This window comes from Dicentrarchus labrax, unplaced genomic scaffold (genome assembly GCF_905237075.1).
Source record: "Dicentrarchus labrax unplaced genomic scaffold, dlabrax2021, whole genome shotgun sequence".
NCBI lineage: Eukaryota > Metazoa > Chordata > Actinopteri > Moronidae > Dicentrarchus > Dicentrarchus labrax.
The window spans coordinates 33,175,786-33,198,283 of record NW_026136704.1 but is presented as its reverse complement, the minus strand read 5'-3'; the positions used below and the strand labels follow the sequence as shown (position 1 = coordinate 33,198,283).

At 42.0% G+C, this 22,498-nt stretch overlaps 2 protein-coding genes and 1 long non-coding RNA gene across 22 annotated transcripts in view; 2 read left to right on the top strand and 1 right to left on the bottom strand.

Annotated features, from left to right (window-relative positions):
* Nucleotides 1–22,498, top strand: part of LOC127363146 (presenilins-associated rhomboid-like protein, mitochondrial) — a 42,909-nt gene that overhangs the window by 2,132 nt on the left and 18,279 nt on the right. For 2 of the 5 annotated variants that reach the window (XM_051399682.1, XM_051399681.1), the window contains 5 exons: nt 148–297; nt 404–474; nt 964–1,065; nt 1,832–1,929; nt 2,141–2,885. In XM_051399682.1, coding sequence (XP_051255642.1) covers nt 148–297; nt 404–474; nt 964–1,065; nt 1,832–1,929; nt 2,141–2,270 — 551 coding nt within the window. In that variant the 3' untranslated portion in view covers nt 2,271–2,885. Of the gene's footprint in view, nt 1–147; nt 298–403; nt 475–963; nt 1,066–1,831; nt 1,930–2,140; nt 2,886–22,498 lie in introns of those variants that run through there. The other 3 variants (XM_051399684.1, XM_051399683.1, XM_051399685.1) reach the window with 3 other exon arrangements.
* LOC127363178 (uncharacterized) lies at nt 10,466–17,761 on the top strand. The gene is made up of 2 exons (XR_007884673.1): nt 10,466–10,588; nt 17,569–17,761. It is a non-coding gene; the product is annotated as an uncharacterized LOC127363178 (long non-coding RNA).
* Nucleotides 11,425–22,498, bottom strand: part of LOC127363115 (NACHT, LRR and PYD domains-containing protein 12-like) — a 43,011-nt gene continuing 31,937 nt past the window's right edge. For 14 of the 16 annotated variants that reach the window (XM_051399598.1, XM_051399603.1, XM_051399608.1 and 11 more), the window contains 2 exons: nt 22,448–22,494; nt 11,425–14,436 (listed from right to left, as the gene is read on the bottom strand). In XM_051399598.1, the coding sequence (XP_051255558.1) occupies nt 13,880–14,436; nt 22,448–22,494 (604 nt within the window). In that variant the 3' untranslated portion in view covers nt 11,425–13,879. The remainder of the gene's footprint in view (nt 14,437–22,447; nt 22,495–22,498) is intronic. The other 2 variants (XM_051399615.1, XM_051399612.1) reach the window with 1 other exon arrangement.

Below are 22,498 nucleotides of genomic sequence, written 5' to 3'. Positions count from 1 at the left end.
TGAGTCCACCTGCTGCTTCATAGCTTCTGTAGCTAACAGCGCCCCCAGTGGCCGTTCAGTGAACTGCAGTCAGCGTCCTGTTGCATCATCCTGTTCACTGATCAATACACTGATCAATACACTGATTGACACTCTGTCCTCCTGCAGAGACTCTCTGCTCTCCGATGCTCCTCTCCACATTCAGCCACTTCTCTTTCTTCCACTTGGCTGCCAACATGTACGTCCTCTGGAGCTTCTCCACCAGCGCCGTCTCTATGCTGGGCAGAGAGCAGTTCATGGCCGTCTACCTGTCTGCAGGTACGCCAGCACGACACACTGCAGGTTCAGCTTGTGATTGGTTGCACACACTGTTGTTGTTGTTGTTGTTGTTGTTTACTCTGATTTGTTTGTTCTGTGTGTTCAGGTGTCGTATCTACGTTTGTCAGTTATATTTGTAAGATGGCCACAGGGAGGTTCGGTCCGTCTCTGGGAGCCGTAAGTAACAACACCAGCATCAGTAATCAATACTCTCATTATTAAAGCATCAATCAACCTGATCAGCCTTTAGCAGTCAGCTAGTGTTTCTGTAGTGGAGACTAAACGTTAACAATGATCCATATCAGCAGTTTGAATCCAACTAAAAGCTCCCTGCACCAAACTCCCTTTAAGAAATATCACATTTTAACAATTCCTAACGTGTTCGTAACAACACGTAACTCTAGAAACACGAGCTAAAGGCCGTCATATGTCCACAGTCTGACTGTCAATACAGGATCAATATCATCCATACAGATACACTGTATACTGATCAATATCATCCATAAAGATACAGTGTATACTGATCAATATCATCCATACAGATACAGTGTATACTGATCAATATCATCTATAAAGATACAGTGTATACTGATCAATATCATCCATAACGATACAGTGTATTCTGATCAATATCATCAATAATGAGTTTATTCTCTCTGGTTCCAGTCTGGAGCTATAATGACCGTTCTAGCTGCCGTCTGCACCAAAATGCCAGAAGCCAAACTGGCCATCATCTTCCTCCCAATGTTCACCTTCACTGCTGCCAACGTGAGTCACACTGCACCTGGTTCACCTGTCTGACATCATGAGCTCATCCTGTCTCTCTCTGTCTGTCTCTGACTGTCTCTCTCTGTCTGTCTGTCTCTCTCTCTGTCTGTCTCTGACTGTGTGTCTGTGTCTCTCTCCTCTGTCTGACTGTCTGTCTCTCTCTGTTGTGTGTGTCTCTCTTTGTGTGACTGTCTCTCTCTCTCTGTCTGTCTGTCTGTCTCTGTCTGTCTGTCTGTCTGTCTCTCTCTCTCTCTCTGTCTGACTGTCTGTCTCTCTGTCTGTCTGTCTCTCTCTGTCTGACTGTCTGACTGTCTGTCTGTCTCTCTCTCTCTCTGTCTGTCTCTGACTGTCTCTCTCTCTGTCTGTCTCTGACTGTCTCTCTCTCTCTCTGTCTGACTGTCTGTCTCTCTCTGTCTGACTGTCTGTCTGTCTCTCTCTCTGTCTGACTGTCTGTCTCTCTCTCTGTCTGTCTCTGACTGTCTCTCTCTCTGTCTGTCTGTCTGACTGTCTCTCTCTCTCTGTCTGTCTGTCTGTCTCTCTCTGTCTGACTGTCTGTCTGTCTGTCTCTCTCTCTGTCTGACTGTCTGTCTCTCTGTCTGTCTGTCTCTCTCTGACTGTCTGTCTGTCTGTCTCTCTCTCTCTCTGTCTGTCTCTGACTGTCTCTCTGTCTCTCTGTCTCTCTGTCTGTCTCTCTCTGTCTGACTGTCTGTCTGTCTGTCTCTCTCTCTCTGTCTGACTGTCTGTCTCTCTGTCTGTCTGTCTCCAGGCGCTGAAGGCCATCGTTGCCATGGATACAGCCGGCGTGGTGTTGGGATGGAAGTTCTTTGACCACGCAGCTCATTTAGGAGGAGCTTTATTCGGAGTGTAAGTTGGTGTTTCGACCAATCACAGCAGGCGCTCCGATGCCTTCCTGACGTCGGTTTTTATCGGTTTCAGTTCTCCAGAAACAGATTGATTATTGATTATTGATTGATTGGCCAGAGATAGAAACGCTGTTTGCAGCTTTGTGGTCGTTTATCAATAATATTTGGATCAATTGTTCCTGGTTTCCCATCATGCTCTCTGTGTCCTGCAGCTGGTACATCCTGTTTGGCCACGAGTTGATTTGGAAGAACCGAGAACCTTTCGTCAAACTTTGGCACGACCTGAGGACCCGAGGAGGGCCGGGCAGAGGAGGCGGCAGCGACGACGGCGGCACCGCGTAGGACGCCCAACCGCCGGGGCTGCTGGGAAAATGTAAAGATGTATAAAATGTACAGAAAGAAGCCGCCGCGGCGTTCGGCTTCAACAGGAAGTAAAGCTGGAGTTAAAATAATGACTCATCGTATTTCTATTGATAACCGACGTGAACGATTCCAGTTTGTTTCCCTGCAGAGACGCTAATTATTATTTAGTTGCCATGGAGACGGATTGTATTGTTTCTGATTGTGTTTCTGTTCATTGTTCGACAAAACGTCTCGATTTCAACCATAATATAAATAATAACAAACACAAACACAGCATTTCATCTATTTCCTGAAGAAAACTACATATTGTAATACGTTTATTATTATAATTATTATTATTATTGATATTAATCTCTGGTTTTCCACAAACTTCCTGCAGTTATTGTGTTCACTGTTGATCAGTTACTGTTATTGATCAATACAATATGAACTACAGTCAGGTTGGGAACCACCATGATACACTCTGGATCCAGAACTTGTTTCAGGACTCTGGTCCATCAGAGGAGTCGGGATAAAAGTTCTGTTTGTGTCTTTCTGCTTATTTATGTTTGTTTGTTTGTTTTCTTTCCAATAAATAAAACTGATCAGAAACGATGCTGCTGACTCGCAGTATGAATATATATTGATTGATTGAGGGAGGCTCACTGAAAGGAAGCAGTTGGGCTTCAGGGCCTTGCTCAAGGGCACCTCAGTGGTGGTAAGGAGGGAGGGGCTGCTCCCTTCCCCACCCAGATTGATGTTTCTGTATCATTAATGTCTGAAAGGGAGTTTAAGTTTTCTCCCTTTCTTCCAGCTGAGCCCTAAAAATGAACACAAAATACAGAAGAATCTCTGAATGTTTATTTAAAGACATTTTTATTCTTCAGTTCCTGAGTTTCTTTCTTCCATCGAAGCTCTTTGATAACTTGAAGTTAAGACCTGCAAACATGAAGTGAGTTTGATAAACAGACTGAAGTCCACAAACTGTCACACACTGTAAATACTGTCACTACTACTGCAAATAACCACAAATTAATATATATATGTACTGCACACACAAATAAGAATTACATTTATTTGTATTTATTTTATGTAAATATAACACATCAATATATTGCAATTTAAAAATTAAAATCTGCTGTCATAGTATGAACATCATAAAATCAATACTGAACTGATACAATATCACAAAGCGTTCAATCATACAGAAATATTTACAAAATAGGAACAAATAATATTACTAACTAGAATATTCACATTTCCTGAAGAACATACAGTTTCTGAAAGAGTCCCAGTAAGAAGTGATTCACATCTGAAGATATCACCTAAAATCTGAACACTGTTCAAGAGATATGGTGAGCTTTCATTAGTAATATGAATTAAATAGTACAGATCTCAGCCTTATATCTATAGCACTGACCACTGCCCTGTATCTATAGCAGTCAGTTCAATTCAATTCAATTCAATTTTATTTGTATAGCGCCAATTCATAGCATTATTCACCGAGACCCAACAGTACCACGTACATGAGTAAGACCTTGGAGACAGCGGCAAGGAAAAACTTGGAGAGTCAGAAACCTCAGACAGACCCTTCGGGAGAAGAGAGGGAGACAGACAGAGAGACAGAGCAAGAGACAAAGACAGAGAGAGAGAGAGAGACAGACAGACAGGTGCACAGCAACAACAGTAGCTAGCTACACTAATAGTAGTGACTGATGATGAACATGAAGAAGATGATGACGACAACAATGATGGGGGACAATGAGCAGTGATTATAGTAATAATAGTAACTGTAGTAATAATAATAATAATAATAATAATAATAATAATAATAATAATAATAATAATAATTGTTGAGGTGAGGAGGAGGATTTTAAATTCTATTCTACATTTTACAGGGAGCCAGTGCAGAGAAGCTAGTACAGGAGAGATGTGATCTCTTTTTCTAGTTCCTGTCAGTACTCGTGCTGCAGCGTTCTGAATTAATTGGAGCGTTTTAATGGACTTATTGGGGCAACCAGATAATAAAGAGTTGCAGTAATCCAGCCTTGAAGTAACAAATGCATGGATTAGTTTTTCTGCATCTGTCTGTGATAGGATGTGTCTAATTTTTGTAATATTACGTAAATGAAAGAAGGCAGTCCTGGAGGTCTGCTTTATGTGGGAGTTAAATGACAAATCCTGATCAAAGATAACTCCAAGATTCCTGACAGTGGTGCTAGAGGCCAAGTTAATGCCATCTAGAGTGACTATATCTTTAGACAGTGAGTCTCGGAGGTGTTTGGGGCTCATCCAGGATTTTATGTCCTTAAGACATGTTTGTAATTTAGATAATTGATTAATTTCATTGGGCTTGATTGATGGATATACCTGCGTATCATCTGCATAACAGTGAAAGTTAATGGAGTGATTCCTAATAATGTTGCCTTAAGGGAGCATATATAAAGTAAATAGTATTGGTCCAAGTACAGAACCTTGTGGAACTCCATGACTAACTGTAGTATTTATGAAAGATTCATCGTTAACATGTACAAACTGCGAGCAATCTGATAAATATGACTTAAACCAGCTTAGTGCGGTTCCTTTAATGCCAATTTGATGCTCAAGTCTATGTAAAAGAATATTATGGTCAATGGTGTCAAATGCAGCACTAAGATCTAATAATACAAGTACAGAGACAAGTCCTTTTTAAGAAGGGGTTTAATTACAGCCTGATAATAAAGAAAGATTGATCATATCTAGTAAAGAAGTGCCAATTAAGGGTACGATTTCTTTAAGCAGCCTAGTTGGGATGGGGTCTAAAAGACAGGTTGATGGCTTCGTTGAAGAAATTATTGAAGTTAACTGATGAAGATTGATATCAGAAAAACATCCAAAATATATATTTGACTTTACATTAGTTAAAGTTCCTGAACTTGGAGAGCCACTGATAACTGTTGATGGCAGTTGGTGATTAATTTTCTCTCTAATAGTAATAATTTTATTATAGAAGAAGCTCATGAAGTCGTTGCTACTTAAGTTTATGGGGATATGTGGCTCAATAGAGCTGTGACTCTCTGTCAGCCTGGCTACAGTGCTGAAGAGGAACCTAGGGTTATTCTTATTTTCTTCTATTAGTGCTGAGTAATAGGCTCCTCTGGCATTACGGAGGGCCTTTCTATAGGTTTTAAGATTATCATGCCAAATTGAGCGATATTCTGATAATTTAGAAGCCATTTCCTTTCAGATTTCCTAGCTATTTGTTTTAACTGGCGGGTTTGGTGGTTATACCAAGGTGCTAGTCTCCTATGTTTTAATAATTTCCTTTTTATAGGAGCGATAGAGTCTAATGTTGATCGTAGTGAGCCAGCAGCACTATCAACAAGATTATCAATTTCGGAGGGACTAAAGTCGTTATAGGACTCTGTTAAATTCAGACATGGCATAGAATTAAAGACTGAAGGAATCTCCTCCTTAAATTTAGCTACAGCACTGTCAGATAGACATCTGCTGTAGGAAGTTTTGCTTTATGGCTTATAATATAATAATAGAAATTCAAAAGTTATTAAATAATGGTCAGATAGGAAAGGATTATGTGGGAAGACTATTAAATGTTCAATATCAATGCCATATGATAGAACAAGGTCAAGAGTGTGATTAAAACAATGAGTTGGTTTATTTACACTCTGACAGAAGCCAATTGAGTCAATTGAATATTAAAATCACCTACAATAATTACTTTATCTGATTTAAGGACTAAACTTGATAAAAACTCTGAGAATTCAGATATAAAATCAGAGTACGGTCCAGGAGCGCGGTACACTATAACAAATAGAACTGGCTGCAGTGTTTTCCAGTTTGGGTGAGAAAGACTAAGAACAAGGCTTGTCTCCCTCCCTCTCTAAATTTAGCCAGTATCTCTTTAATCCTGAAGAAAAATAAACCACTAGATGAGTGCAGTTCTTATAGACCTGTCAGCCTTATAAATGTGGACAGCAAGATACTTTCTAAAGTGCTGGCCAGAAGATTGGAGAATTATTTACCTTCACTTATAAATGACGATCAGACAGGCTTTATCAGGGAGAGGTTCTCGTACTCTAATGTGAGAAGACTTCTTAATGTGGTACAGTACTCCTCGGAGATGCGGCACCGGGCACTAGCTATATCATTGGACGCGGAAAAGGCATTCGATAGGGTGGAGTGGAGGTTCATGTGGGATGTCCTGAGCAGGTTTGGATTAGGAGAGGAGTTTATAAATTGGATAAAACTTATTTATCATTCACCAGAGGCCTGTGTGTCAACCAATGGCATGCGTACTTCTCCCTTCACACTCGGTAGAGGGACAAGACAGGGCTGCCCGCTCTCCCCTGTCCTTTTTGTCCTCACTTTAGAGCCACTGGCGGAACGCATTAGGAATAGTAAGGAAATACTCGTCGTTACTTTAGGCAAGACCACTCACAAGATAGCATTATATGCTGATGACATTTTACTTTTTCTTTCCAAGCCTGAGGTATCAGTCCCTGCTACTATGTCAATTATCAACTCATTTGGTTCCATATCTGGCTATAAAGTAAAATACACAAAATCTGAGGCCATGCCCCTGGGGAATTACGGTAGCACAAGCTCAGATACGAATTTCCCGTTCAGATGGGCCACTTCAGGCTTTGTTTATCTTGGTATTAAAGTGTCACGTAATATTGAGGACCTGAGGAGACTTAATTTTGTGCCTACAATCAGAACAGTTAAGAATGACCTTGAGAGATGGCATGACCTTCCCCTCTCCTGGATGGGCAGAATCAGTCTCATAAAAATGAACATACTCCCCAGGTTGCTTTACTCTATGCAGATGTTACCATTATGGTTACCAAGAACGGTTATCTTAGATCTAGAAAGGGCCCTTTCGCGATTTATTTGGCACAATAAAAGACCCAGAATCAGAATTAAGACTTTACAACTGCCAGTGGAACGAGGGGGCTTAGCCCTACCCAATCTGGGATATTATAACTGGGCCTGCTGCCACACCCGAATAGTCTGGGACTGGCTCTAGTCTCATTTAAAATCTGAAGCAGGTATTGATGAATGGTTCTCCTCTCCCCCACTCCCTACTGAGCAAACTCACAAATTATGGAAACAAGAGGTCGCCAGACATTAAGCGTAACCCTATTATTTACAACACTATCAGAGTCTGGCTAGACATTTCAAAGCATTTTGGGGAAAACGCTTCATCCTTTGCATTAATGCCTGTGACTAGGGATGATGAGTTTGCCCCAGGAATTAATAATAGTGTCTTTGATAGTTGGCATAAGAAAGGCATCAGGCTTATTTGGGATGTATACCAGGGTAATACACTGATGTCCTTTCAACAGCTTCAACAAAAATACAACATTGCATCTGAACACCTTTATGGGTATCTTCAACTCCGTAGTTTTATTCTATCAAAGGTGAAAAATCTCCACACAGGCTATATCAGTGATATAGATTTATTTATACTGAATCGAAAAGACACAAGACATTTTCTCTCTCATTCCTATTCACTGCTCTACTCTTTAGATCCATCTGATATAAGGAAGGTGATACATTACAAGATGGCGCCAGTGTGTGAAGCGGGGCGTCAGCTGCTCCGACAGTTGTGTGTGTTTCTGTTGCTTGTAGCACTTGTTGCACAGACCGTCAACACTCTCCGCCAAAAATCTTGTCAACTTTGACTATTATGGACAAAAAATCCTGTCTCCTTTCCTATCGGACATACCTCTGCCGCGCTCCAGCGCCACCCCCGCGGCGAAAACGGCACCGCCGCCGGGGTAAGCATAGTGGCTGCCGGGTGAGGCTGAGGGCCGGGTTTGTACGTCCTGATCGAGGTGGATACGGAGAGGGGCCTCACCTTTGTACCTCTCGACGTTCACTGGACCTTGTCGCTGCCTGGTTGGTACTGGTGGCGGGCTCGGATGTGATGTTCCAGCCCCCCCGGGCCCTGCTCTCTCATCCCCGCTGGCGCGGAGTAAATCTGGGGAACCTGTGGCCTCTGTGTCGGGCCTCCCTGTCAGCTGTTTGCCCTGACCCACCAGCGCTTGCCAGGTTTGGCCTGGTAACCGCCAGATCGCTTGCGAATAAATAATTTATCCATAAGGATTTCTTTACATCCCGGGGAGTGTTGGTGAGTCCAGTGTCTTCACTGAACCTTTACCTGATGAGTGCTGCTTTTTTAACTCTCCTCGGATGTCTGGCCAAGGAGGAGGAATTTTAGAGTGACTTTAAATGTAAACAGTTATCGCTGTGATCCTCCTTCACCAGCTTTGAACTCAGTTTGTTTGAGCTGGGGCTTTCTCACATGGTGCTGTGTGCTGTGGTCTACCGGCCTCACAAATATAACAGAGACTTTTTAACAGACTTTTCTGTGTTCTTGGCTGATATTATGCCCAAATATGACAGGGTCCTTGTTGTTGGAGATTGTAATATTCATGTGTGTTGCCCTGAAAAACCTTTGGCGCAAGACTTTTTAAACATCATTGACTCTTTTAATCTCGTGCAGTCTGTACTCAGGCCTACACATGAACGTGGTCACACACTTGATCTTGTTTTATCTTATGGTTTGCCTGTTCTTAACCTGGACTTACTGTGGAATGGACTGCTTCGGACCGTTTCACATTAAGGAAGGAAGAAAGGAGCTAAAGCGTTATGGGCTGTTGATCACCTGCATGTGTTCCAGAGGACTTCACAGTGAAGCACTTGATGACTTGACCTCAAATGCCTTTATTAATGCTCTGCGTTCATTCATCGCCATTCGTGGATCAGTAAGGCAGATAAGGTGTGATCAAGGGACGAACTTTGTTGGAGCAAGGCGTGAGTTCATTGAAGCACTGAAAGAGATGGATCAAGTACAGCTGAAAGATTTGGGCTGCGAGTTCATCATGAACAACCCGGCCTCAAGCCATATGGTGGGGTCTGTCAAATCTGCATCAGAAGTGTCCTGGCGTCGATTCTAGAACAGTCGCCCAGACAACTTGACTCCTCTTCCTTACAAACATTTTTATATGAGGCTATGGCGGTTGTGAATAGCAGACCTCTAACCACTGATCATCTGAACGATTCTACTAGTCCAGAGCCCTTGACACCAAACCAAATCTTGACCATGAAATCCACAATCATTCTCCCTCCTCCTGGTAAGTTTGTCAAGGAGGATCTCTACCTCTGCAAAAGATGGCGCAGAGTTCAATTCTTAGCCAACAACTTTTGGGTACGATGGAAAAAGGAGTACCTCTTGAATCTCCAACACAGACAGAAGAGGACAAAAGATCGAAGAAATGCAAAGGTCGGTGAGATTGTTCTGTTGCAAGATGATGCTACACCACGAAACCAATGGAGGCTAGCAAGAGTCAACGAGTTGTATCCTGGAAGCGATGAAAGAGTGAGGAGACTCAAGATACTCATCAGTGACTCCTCCCTGGATGGAAGAGGGAAGCACACATCTAAACCTGTTTACCTGGAGAGACCCATTCAGAAAACAGTAACATTGCTAGAAGCCGACTGAAGGTTCTATCATACACTCACACACAGTTTATTAGTTGTTTCATGGTTATGTTAGCGTTTCATTCAATTTATTTATGCAGTATGTTTGTCTCCAAGTTTTAAGAAATCACTTTTCTTATATGGTGGGAGTGTAATAGCCCCTGTCGCCAGTTTATTTTCTGTATTAGCACTTTATTATTTTGTTTCTTCTGAATTATGTTTACAGCTAGAGCTAGAGGAATTAATTATTTGTTCTGCCCGAGTGTTTCACCCGAGTGCCTTTTAGGGACGCACAGAGAAAACTTCCCCGCAAAAGAGAATGCTGTTTCCACTGTTGTTGTCATAATTACATAAGTTATCGAAGAAAAAATAGACAGAAGAAGAGACGGGAGATTTCAAAGGATGTTTAGGCTTAAGACATTCCTCTTTGATAAAGCTTATAGTTAGGGCTGGATCAGGTGAGTCCTGAACCATCCCTTAGTTATGCTGCTATAGGCCTAGACTATCGGGGGATTTCCCATGGTGCACTGAGCTCCTCTCTTCCTCTCTCTTTCTGCACTCATTCAGGTCCCATTAATGCATGTTACTAACTCCACTTCTTCCCCGGAGTTCTTGTGCTTTCTCGTCTCGCAGGTTCTTAACGATCCTGGTGGAGCCTCCTGCCATGGTCCTGCTAGAGTGCCATTGCCACTACTGTTGTTACTGTGCACCTGTCTGTCTGTCTGTCTGTCTCTCTCTCTCTCTCTCTCTCTCTCTCTCTCTCTGTCTCTCTCTCTCACCCCAACTGGTCGAGACAGACGACCACCCACCTAAAGCCGAAGGATCTGTCCTAGGTTTCTGCCTTTTAACAGGCAGTTTTTCCTTGCCCTTGTCGCAAAGTGCTTGTTCATAGTGGAACTGTTGGGTCTCTGTAAATAATGTTTTAAAGAGTTCGGTCTAGACCTGCTCTATTTGAAAAGTGTCCTGAGATAACCTCTGTTATGAATTGGCACTATACAAATAAAATTGAATTGAATTGAACTGAATTGAATTTAGCAACTGTTCGTGATAAGCAGCAATAAGGTTTGTTGGCTGTTTATCTGCTATGAAGGTGTAATTGATTATTTTGTTTACATGTGCCATTTTGGGTTTATTCAATCAAACTGTAAAGTGTCTAGCTGTATATATGCTTGGTTATAACACAAGATGTATGAGACATGCACACAGCATTATTTTTGTTAATTTATATTTTCTTTCTTTAACCCAGTTCTCACGGGTTGACCAGCAATAAAGCCCTGTATTTTAATCAAGACCTCTTGCCTCATGCCTGTCACTGGAGGAGCTACAGTGAGAATTAATATGACTAGCGGGGTGGATTCATTCATTAATTCAGATTCGTTTTTGCATAATTACACACCGACTCCACAATAATGTGAGTGACCTCCGATTGGCGTAATCGGGTGTCATTACCGCCGACGTGAATAACTATCTTACTATATTTACGTTTATCTTTACACAGCAGTTTTAAATACGATTCAATGAATACCGCCACCTGCTGTCTGACAGCGGGAACCCCCCATCAGCACAGCTCAAATAAATAAAATTTAATATGTTTTTAGCTTTTATCATTTCTCTTCATTCTTCTTAGTAACTTTATTTGACCTCATGACACAAGACAACAAAAACAGAATCAGAATTACTTTTTTATCAGGTATCTGCACATAAACAAAATATGACTACATTGCTTTACATTTGTTTTACATGTACAGTTATACACATATGAACAAACAAACAAACAGAGCATACATACAGGGCTGGCCCAGGGCATAAACGAACTAAACAGCTGCTTAGGGCCCCTTTACCACTAGGGGGCCCCCAAGAGCAATTAACTTAAAAAAGAAAAAAGTAATGCATTATTTTTTTCCATGTGTGAGTGATGATGATTCATATATTATCAAATGTACATTCTTGTACAAAAAACCCCAACAACAATATCTCTCTATAAAAGCAAGAAATCTCTGTCTGTGTGTCTGTGTGTCTGTCTATCTGTGTGTGTACCTCAACTATCTCTGCAGATCAGGATCAGACTGACCTGAGAGTTTCATGGCTGCTGTGTGATTTAAGGGTGTGCAACGTCGGCTTTGTTTGGACTATAAAGATACCGTTAATAAATTATTTCCGAATTCTGCTAGCATTGCAAACGAGGGCCACCGTAGCCACGTGCGCACCAGAGTCAATCACTGCAGAGCCCAAACATCCTGGAAAGTGAAAGTAAACTGATGTCTCGGTCCAGAGGGCTGGGGTCGTGGTGATTTTTGATTTTTGATCACAAACACTCAGTTTTTCGCCGGTGACAGATGCTGTTTTTTCGGGCAGAAATGTGACGAAGAGTCGGTAGGACAGGCGGGAGGACAGGGGGAGGACAGACAGGAGGACAGACAGGAGGACAGACGCTTCTCCACGTACAGCTGTGGTATTTTTTTACCTCATGTAAGTTTCCAAAGACAGTTACAGTTACTACGTTACTGTTGTTTGGTCCTGTAACGTTGCTTTGTGGGACATTTCTCTTTATTAAGTTGAGTGAGAGACCTGTGCAGTTATCAGACTGTCTGACCGACACGCCCCGCGCCGTCGGCTTATCCGTTCACACTGCAGGCGGTTAAAAATAAAGCGTCCCTAATTCTACCTCCAGAGGAGGATCAGGGACGGAGCGACAATGCCCCCCCTCGCCGCATCTGAGTCTTCCACACAGAGGAGGGTGCGGAGAATTGGCGCTGGATCCCCGATCTCTCTCTCTCTCTCTCTCTCTCTCTCTCTCTCTGATGTATGCTGGCCTATATTATAGGACTAAATAATATGTCCTAAATGTCCCTGACGTCCCACCTTCAAACACAACCTCATTTGGCCATCCATGAAAAAACTACTTAACCTCACACTTTTCTATAGCAATACATACTTCCTACGGGCAGTGCACTAGTGAAATAAATGTAACACAGCCATACAATAAATCAAAAAAATGTAAGGCAGCTTTGCAGGAAGAAGACCCTGGCCTCGAGAGCAGTGCGCACGACCGAGCAGTGCGCAAGGGCCGGCTGAGGAGGGAGCAGCGCAAACACCAAGGTGCAGAGGATCCAGACCCACTACACGCTGGAGGACCACCCGTTCCTGCAGCAAACCGGGTTTGACATGCTGGAGCGGGAGCTGTCCGGGATGCGGCAAAGTATTAATGCCCGTCCTGACCGGGTGGCGATGTTGCTGCTGCCTCTCAGGCGCATCCCCTCAAGTCTGCGCCCTTAAAATAGCATCTGAATAAGTGCCACTGACTTTAGACTAGGTTTTTCCTGGTCTGTGGCAGAATTGTTTTCTGAAACAGCAAAATAGCACCAGGGAACGTTTGCGCCGGAACACGCCTCCTCTTTTCGCTGAACCGCCCCCCGAGCGCAAGTTCATTCTCTAATTTAAGGATGTGCATCGGTGGAGGGAAAATTCCAATGTGCGTCGAGTGCAAAATAGGAATTATACAAGCGCCAGTGTACAAAGTCAATTGCGCTGAGTGCAAGACAGAGCCCGCAGTCTATTTATTTGTTTATTTTATTCAATGCTGTGTTTTTTACATATAAAAGTCAAATGTTTGAATTACAGGAGTGTATTTTGAATTCCCCCCCTCCCTATTTTTACCAAAGATTTAGCAAATTTTTACATAGTTTTCATACCTAATTCAACTTAATATTTTATTTATAAACCATTTGTGTTACCTTGTTTTAGGTGCCTGTTGATTTACATCATTATTTAAGTATTTGTCTGATATTTTTTAAATTTATTTTATTTAATACTGGCCTAGATGAAATACGGTATCCCACTTAGTACTAAATCACTTTGAATATTAAGTGTTAATCAACCCCAGGCTGCTCTTGTAGCTGGATTTGCTACCATTTCAGATTAAAAACCATATATGGGTAAAACATGCCGGGCCCCATGCAGGCTTGGGCCGGCCCTGCATACATATCAAACTAAAGGAAAAACCAACTTAACACTACACAGTGTGAGAGAATCAAAGCTTTAAGGGAGGAAAGACACAACAATCACCTGAAAGATGGATGGAACTGTGATCCTGTACAGACTGAACTGATCTGAGACTCTCCCTCCTACACAGGACTCACACACACCCAGGAACCAGGACTGGACCAGAGTCCAAATCCAGGATAAAGAGGTTCAGTGAATGTGGTGTTGAAGGTGTGGAGGTGGATCAGTGTGTCAGAGGAGACTGTGTAGAAGGACAGAGTGCCAGCAGGACAGTCCATATACACTGCTACTCTGTTAGAGACAGAGGAGGAGGAAGAGGAGGAGGAGGAGGAGGAGGAGGTGGGTGTTACTCTCTTCTTGTGACAGACAGAGTAACGACCATCAGAGCACTCCAGTCTCCAGGACTGATCATTCCATCCAAACAAACAGTCTCTACTGTTTCCTCTCCTGCTGATTCCTCTGTAACTCACTGATATAGAAACTCTTCCTCTCCACTCAACCTCCCAGTAACAGCGACCAGTCAGAACATTTCTACACAGCAGCTGAGGCCAGTAGTCAAATCTGTCTGGATGATCAGGATATGGTTGATCCTCCTTCACATGAATCATCTTCCTGTTCTTGTCAGACAGTTTGATGTTTCTGTTCACTGTGTTTGTGTCGACTGTGAGTTCACAGGAATCTGATAGAGAGAAAAAGACACAATACAGCTGCAGTTATTGATCTATCATCTGATCATTGATTGACACTTTGATTTTCAATTTCAATTTCAATTTTATTTGTATAACGCCAATTCATAACAGAAGTTATCTCAGACACAACAGTACCACCATGAGCAAGCACTTGGCCACAGGGGCAAGGAAAAACTGCAGCCAGTTCTATTTGTTTTAGTGTACCGCGCTCCTGGACCGTACTCTGATTTTATATCTGAATTCTCAGAGTTTTTATCAAGCTTAGTCCTTAAATCAGATAAAGTAATTATTGTAGGTGATTTTAATATTCATGTGGATGTTGACAATGACAGCCTTAGTAACGTATTTATATCATTAATAGACTCAATTGGCTTCTGTCAGAGTGTAAATAAACCAACTCATTGTTTTAATCACACTCTTGACCTTGTTCTATCATATGGCATTGATATTGAACATTTAATAGTCTTCCCACATAATCCTTTCCTATCTGACTTATCTAATTCATACTATTAGATTATAAGCCATTAGGCAAAACTCCCTACAGCAGATGTCTATCTGACAGTGCTGTAGCTAAATTTAAGGAGGAGATTCCTTCAGTGTTTAATTCAATGCCATGTCTGAATTTAACAGAGTCCTATAATAACTTTAGTCCCTCTGAAATTGATAATCTTGTCGATAGTGCTACAGGCTCACTACGATCAACATTAGACTCTATCGCTCCTATAAAAAGGAAATTATTAAAACATAGGAGACTAGCACCCTGGTATAACCACCAAACCCGCCAGTTAAAACAAAAAGCTAGGAAATCTGAAAGGAAATGGCGCTCTTCCAAATTATCAGAATATCGCTCAAATTGGCAAGATAATCTTAAAACTTATAGAAAGGCCCTCCGTAATGCCAGAGGAGCCTATTACTCAGCACTAATAGAAGAAAATAAGAACAACCCTAGGTTCCTCTTCAGCACTGTAGCCAGGCTGACAGAGAGTCACAGCTCTATTGAGCCACATATCCCCATAAACTTAAGTAGCAATGACTTCATGAGCTTCTTCTATAATAAAATTATTACTATTAGAGAGAAAATTAATCACCAACTGCCATCAACAGTTATCAGTAGCTCTCCAAGTTCAGGGACTTCTGTTAATGTAAACTTAGATATATATTTAGACTGTTTTTCTGCTATCGATCTTCATCAGTTAACTTCAATCATTTCTTCATTGAAGCCATCAACCTGTCTATTAGACCCGATCCCAACTAGGCTGCTTAAAGAAGTTGTTCCCTTAATTGGCACTTCTTTACTGGATATGATTAATCTTTCTTTATTATCAGGATATGTACCACAGTCCTTTAAAGTAGCTGTAATTAAACCCCTTCTTAAAAAGCCCACTCTTGACCCAGGGGTTTTAGCCAACTATAGACTGATTTCTAACCTCCCCTTCCTCTCTAAGATTCTGGAGAAAGTAGTCACCAAAGAGTTGTGTGACTTTCTACATAACAATAGTTTATTTGAGGATTTTCAATCAGGATTTAGAGTTCATCACAGCACAGAGACAGCTCTGGTTAAAGTTAATAATGACCTTCTGATTGCTTCTGACAATGGACTTGTCTCTGTACTTGTATTATTGGATCTTAGTGCTGCATTTGACACCATTGACCATAATATTCTTTTACAGAGACTTGAGCATCAAATTGGCATTAAAGGAACCGCACTAAGCTGGTTTAAGTCATATTTATCAGATCACTCGCAGTTTGTACATGTTAACAATGAATCTTCAATAAATACTACAATTAGTCATGGAGTTCCACAAGGTTCTGTACTTGGACCAATACTATTTACTTTATATATGCTCCCTTTAGGCAACATTATTAGGAATCACTCCATTAACTTTCACTGTTATGCAGATGATACGCAGTTATATCTATCAATCAAGCCCGATGAAATTAATCAATTATCTAAATTACAAACATGTCTTAAGGACATAAAATCCTGGATGACCTGCAATTTTCTGATGTTAAACTCAGAAAAAAACGAAATTCTTGTTCTTGGCTCCAAAAACCTTAGACACTCACTGTCTAAAGATATAGTTACTCTAGATGGCATTAACTTTGCCTATAGCACCACTGTCAGGAATCTTGGAGTTATCTTTGATCAGGATTTGTCATTTAACTCCCACATAAAGCAGACCTCTAGGACTGCCTTCTTTCATTTACGTAATATTAGAAAAATTAGACACACACTATCACAGACGGATGCAGAAAAACTAATCCATGCATTTGTTACGTCAAGGCTGGATTACTGCAACTCTTTATTATCAGGTTGCCCCAATAAGTCCATTAAAACGCTCCAATTAATTCAGAACGCTGCAGCATGAGTACTGACAGGAACTAGAAAAAGAGATCACATCTCTCCTGTACTAGCTTCTCTGCATTGGCTCCCTGTAAAATGTAGAATAGAATTTAAAATCCTCCTCCTCACCTATAAAGCTCTTCATGGTCAGGCCCCTTCATATCTTAAAGAGCTCATAGTACCCTATTACCCCTCTAGAACACTACGTTCTCTGAATGCTGGGCTACTTGTGGTTCCTATAGTCTCTAAAAGTAGAACAGGAGCCAGAGCCTTCAGTTACCAAGCTCCTCTCCTGTGGAACCAGCTTCCAGTTGTGGTTCGGGAGGCAGACACCCTCACCACATTCAAGAGTAGGCTTAAGACATTCCTCTTTGATAAAGCTTATAGTTAGGGCTGGATCAGGTGAGTCCTGAACCATCCCTTAGTTATGCTGCTATAGGCCTAGACTATCGGGGGATTTCCCATGGTGCACTGAGCTCCTCCATTCCTCTCTCTTTCTGCACTCATTCATGTTCCATTAATGCATGTTACTAACTTCACTTCTTCCCCGGAGTTCTTGTGCTTTCTCGTCTCGCAGGTTCTTCTCAATCCTGTAGGAGCCTCCTGCCATGGTCCTGCTAGATTGCCATTGCCAGTACTTGTTGCTGTGCACCTGTCTGTCTGTCTGTCGCTCTCTCTCTCTCTCTCTCTCTCTCTCTCTCTCTCTCTCTCTCTCTCTCTCTCTCTCCCCCCACAAAAAAAAAAAAAAAACAACCAAAAAAGCCGGGATCTCTCCTAGGTTTCTGCCTTTTAACAGGCAGTTTTTCCTTGCCCTTGTCTCCAAGGTCTTGCTCATGGTGGTACTGTTGGGTCTCTGTAATTAATGTTTTAAAGAGTTCGGTCTAGACCTGCTCTATTTGAAAAGTGTCCTGAGATAACTTCTGTTATGAATTGGCGCTATACAAATAAAATTGAATTGAATTGAAATTGAATTGAATTGATGGCAGTTGGTGGTTAATTTTCTCTCTAATAGTAATAATTTTATCATAAAAGAAGCTCATGAAGTCATTACTACTTAAGTTTATGGGGATATGTGGCTCAATAGAGCTGTGACTCTAAAGAAGAGGAACCTAGGGTTGTTCTTATTTTCTTCTATTAGTGCTGAATAATAGGCTCTGCTGGGGTTACGGAGGGCCTTTCTATAAATTTTAAGGTTATCATGCCAAATTGAGCGATATTCTGATAATTTGGAAGAGCGCCATTTCCTTTCAGATTTCCTAGCTTTTTGCTTTAATTGGCGGGTTTGGTGGTTATACCAAGGTGCTAGTCTCCTATGTTTTAATAATTTCCTTTTTATAGGAGCGATAGAGTCTAATGTTGATCGTAGTGAGCCTGTAGCACTATCAACAAGATTATCTATTACAGAGGAACTAAAGTTGTTATAGGATTCTGTTAAATTCAGACATGGCATTGAATTAAACACTGATGGAATCTTCTCCTTAAATTTAGCTACAGCACTGTCAGATAGACATCTGCTGTAGGAAGTTTTACCTAATGGCTTATAATCTAATAGTATTAATTCAAAAGTTATTAAATAATGGTCAGATAGGAAAGGATTATGTGGGAAGACTATTAAATGTTCAATATCAATGCCATATGATAGAACAAGGTCAAGAGTGTGATTAAAACAAAGAGTTGGTTTATTTACACTCTGACAGAAGCCAATTGAGTCTATTAATGATATAAATGCGTTACTAAGACTGTCATTGTTAACATTCACATGAATATTAAAATCACCTACAATAGTCATTTTATCTGATTTAAGGCCTAAACTTGATAAAAACTCTGAGAATTCAGATATAAAATCAGAGTACGGTACACTATAACAAATAGAACTGGCTGCAGTGTTTTCCAGTTTGGGTGAGAAAGACTAAGAACAAGGCTTTCAAATGAAATTGAGCATAGCGTTAGTTCAGGCAGGGCACGAAGTCAGGCTTAGCTTTCAGTTACAGCTATATCATACGATCACAGCTAGTCATAAACATACATCAGCTGATTCCTCTAAGCTTCCCATTGGATACCATACACAGTCAGCTGACAGCTCACCTGATTTCCTCAAGCATCCAATTGGCAAACATCATGCATGGCGCCTTATTTAAGCTGCTTTAGCCTGCCTGCCTATCTCTGCTGCTTCCTCTACAAGCCTGTTTGCCAGGATGTTGTGTGCGTTGCTTGTGGTTTGTGGTTTGTGGTTTGTTTCTACTTGTCCTGTCTGCGGTGAGTATGATGGTGGGTCGATTGCATTGTGAAGTCTCAGCAGCGATCTCGGCGTTGGGGAGAGTGTCGCTTTGAACAACATCCGCAGTTGTGTCCGGCTGCTCTGGTTCTGGGGGGTCTGCAGAAGGGGGGAGTTGCTCCTGCGGCTCCGCTGCGGCCCCGGCCCGGCCCGGCTCCGGCGCTGCGCTGCCTTCCAGGGGAGCGCGGGTCCCAGGCGCAGCGGCCGGCTCCACCTGTCTTGCTTGTCAGTTCTGTCCAATGGGTTCAAGGGTCCAGGGTTCGGTTCGGCACGTCAGGCCGGCCAGTCTTCATCCGCAGTTGGCCTGTTTCCCTCTTTGCTGTCTGCAGGTAGAGCGCATGGTCCCACAGGTGCTGCGCTTGACGATGACGTCACAGCAGCTTGTTTTGACGGCGTCACATTCCCGCCGAGAATGCTGGGAAGTGCAGTCCCAATCACCATAGGGAAGAACGTGCTGCCTCTCAAAAAGGGGGCATGAGAGATAAACCTTCAACCCCAGTAAACGTCCCTGAGCTGGGGAAGGCGCTAAGAAAGCATCTAAACACTGTTAGTGAATTATCTGTTATAGGGCTGGTTCATGGTTCTTAGCTGAGCTGACTTGGTTGCAAACCTACAATCTGCTTTGAAAGAGCTGACATAGTCGATGCTTTACTGAAGAAAGGATAACAAAGGTTCATATTGGTCCATTCATAAGTCGCCTTCTCAACAAGCATTAAGGTATAGCTACCAGGAAATATTCAGGGAAAATAAAATAATTAATAATTATGTTTTTATATATCTGCTCTTGCAAAGGCGAAACTAAGGCATGAATAGTTTAAATCCTCTGGCACTTTTCCTTATTTTATGCTATAATCTACAAAGCCATCAGTTGATTAAAGAAGCATGTAGAGGCACATGGCTAGCCAAGGCAGATGTCACAGATGCATTTAAGTCATGTATTACACCTTCACATTGGCATCTGTTGGTTAAATGAAGAGAAATGTACTTCTCAGTTAGGCTCACCTTTGGTTGTTACAGCAGCCCCACATATTTGACACTTGTCAGAGGCTCTCTGCTGGATTCTTTTAATAACTGCAACTGCTTTCGTGCTCCATCTCGTAGACGATTTTCTGTTAGTTGACTATCAATTCAAAATCAGACCATGCATTTTTGCTCTTAAATATACCTTTAAAACATTAGGTCTTCCGCTACCAAGGAGAAACATCAGGCCCTGTAAGGCTAGAGTTCTAGGCTTCACTCTAGATAGTGTACTGATGCAAATCGCATCAGAGAGGTAATGAAAGCAGCAGGCAGTAGTAATTTCCAAAAGAGAACTGCTCTCCTTGCTTAGACATCTTAAATTGGCATGTGTGATATAAGGGAAGTTCCCTGATATCCAGGCTTCTGGACCTCTCCGATTTATAGAGAACTCCATGATATGGTGAGCTTGGATGAGGGCTGCAGATCCGAGCCCCAGTCCTGATCTCTTCTGTGTGATAATGGTATGGCATCTCCTTCTTTTACAATGAGCAGCTAGAATCATCATTTGCCATTAATTCTAAAAAGATGCAGCATATTGAGTACATATAAATGAATTGAACACTGTGTGCCAGTTCACCCTGGGAGCTTTATGTCAACAGCAAGGTCTAATAGTGTGACTGCTATGATCTACTAGATCACTAATGAACAGCTTTGCTGAGCTTAGAAGACAGGGAGCAGACATGAGGGGCAATTTAGGGAAGGGCAATGGATCCACAAGTTTTTCGGTGTTGTGTATAGAAATAATGGAGATATAATTAATTCAAACATACAGTAGTAGTGGCATGATTGACCTGTATGATAACCGCCCTTCCGTAGGTTTTGGGGGGGTATTTTAATAATCAGTGGTTTGCAGACATATGGCTAAAATACTGTCATCTCGCCAGCTAATGCCTCTTCTACCTTTTTAATGAATGTACCAATTGTTGTTTCATGTTTCTGTGGGGAAAAGACTGGTCAAGGAAACAATCATGTTTTTGCGACAATGAGGCAACTGCCAACATCATTTACAAGGGCGTTCTTCAGTTCCATTCATTAATAGATTTGTAAGGCACCTCACTTGGTTATCTATGTTGGGTAAATTCATTATTAGAGCATCTCCTATTCCAGGCTTGGATAACAATTGCTGATTTTGTACCGTTTGAATTGCAGAATTTCGCCAGCTGTGCCCGGAGGCAGCGCCATCCAGCCTGACTTGCCCCCCATTTTCTCAAACCGTGTTAGACTAAACACAACCATGCAATCAGGCTATCTACTGCTCAGTATATGCGATCTGGCTTAGCTAATCTACATTAAAATAACTCCTCATTCAATTTGCATAGGAGCAGCAACAAATGCAGCATCCGTAGCTCCTGTCTCGATGCTAAGGCTATGGGTAAATGTTCATTATCTGCTTACGAACGATATCTCCTGCCTGAGGCCAAGCAATTCTTGATGCTCAGAAGCAATGATTGCCCTGTAATTTTCGGCTTAAATTCATCATGTATAGCAAATTTCTGGGGATATCTCTAGTATACTTAGCCATGTACTTCAACTAGTGTCTGCTTAGACGTATTGGTTTATAGTCCTGCTGGCTCCTCTTACTGGCACTTCCATGTAGCTCATGGAAGGGAGGTTGCCTGGTGTGGTTCTTTGGGGGTCTCTGCTGCCGCTCTCCTTCTCTTAAACTTTTCCATGTATGCACATGGGAGGGCAGGGAGGTGTGCTCTCCCTGCCTTAAGGTTTTCCACGTAGGCACGCAGAAGGACAAGGAGGTCCCAGAACAGAGCCATACCGCCAAATGTAAAATTCTGCTTGGGATATAAGATATTTTGACGAAAGTGGTCCTGACTGAATTATAATTTAGTTTAGGTTTAGGGTCCATTAAAACGCTCCAATCATATATGGCTGCCACTCCACCTCCTCGGCCAGTGCCTCGAGGAATGTGAGTATTAATATGACTGGGGGGGGGATTCATTTAGGCTAACATACTCCTCGTGGGACAACCAGGTCTCAGTAAGACAAAGTAAATCAATATCATAGTCTGATATTAATTCATTCACTAAAACAGCTTTAGAGGACAGAGACCTGATATTTAACAGCCCACATTTCATTCTCTTATTTTGTGCTACTGAGGAGTTGGTTTTAATTTTTATTAGATTTTTATGTTGAACTCCTCTTGTTTTTATTTCTTTAAATAATTTAGGTGGTCGGGGGACAGACACAGTCTCTATGGGGTTTTGGGTGGGTGACTGTTCTAAAGAAAGCGCAGAGAAGTGTGTAAGAGCAGCTCTGCTTCCTGGTCCTAACTCACAACAGAGCTGTGAATGAGTGATGTCACAGTGTGAAGATGGTTGAATGTGTGCTGCTTTGTTTTCACACTTACACTTCCTCAGACCTGGTCTCAACCATCGGACTCCAGCAGGCTCCACCCTGA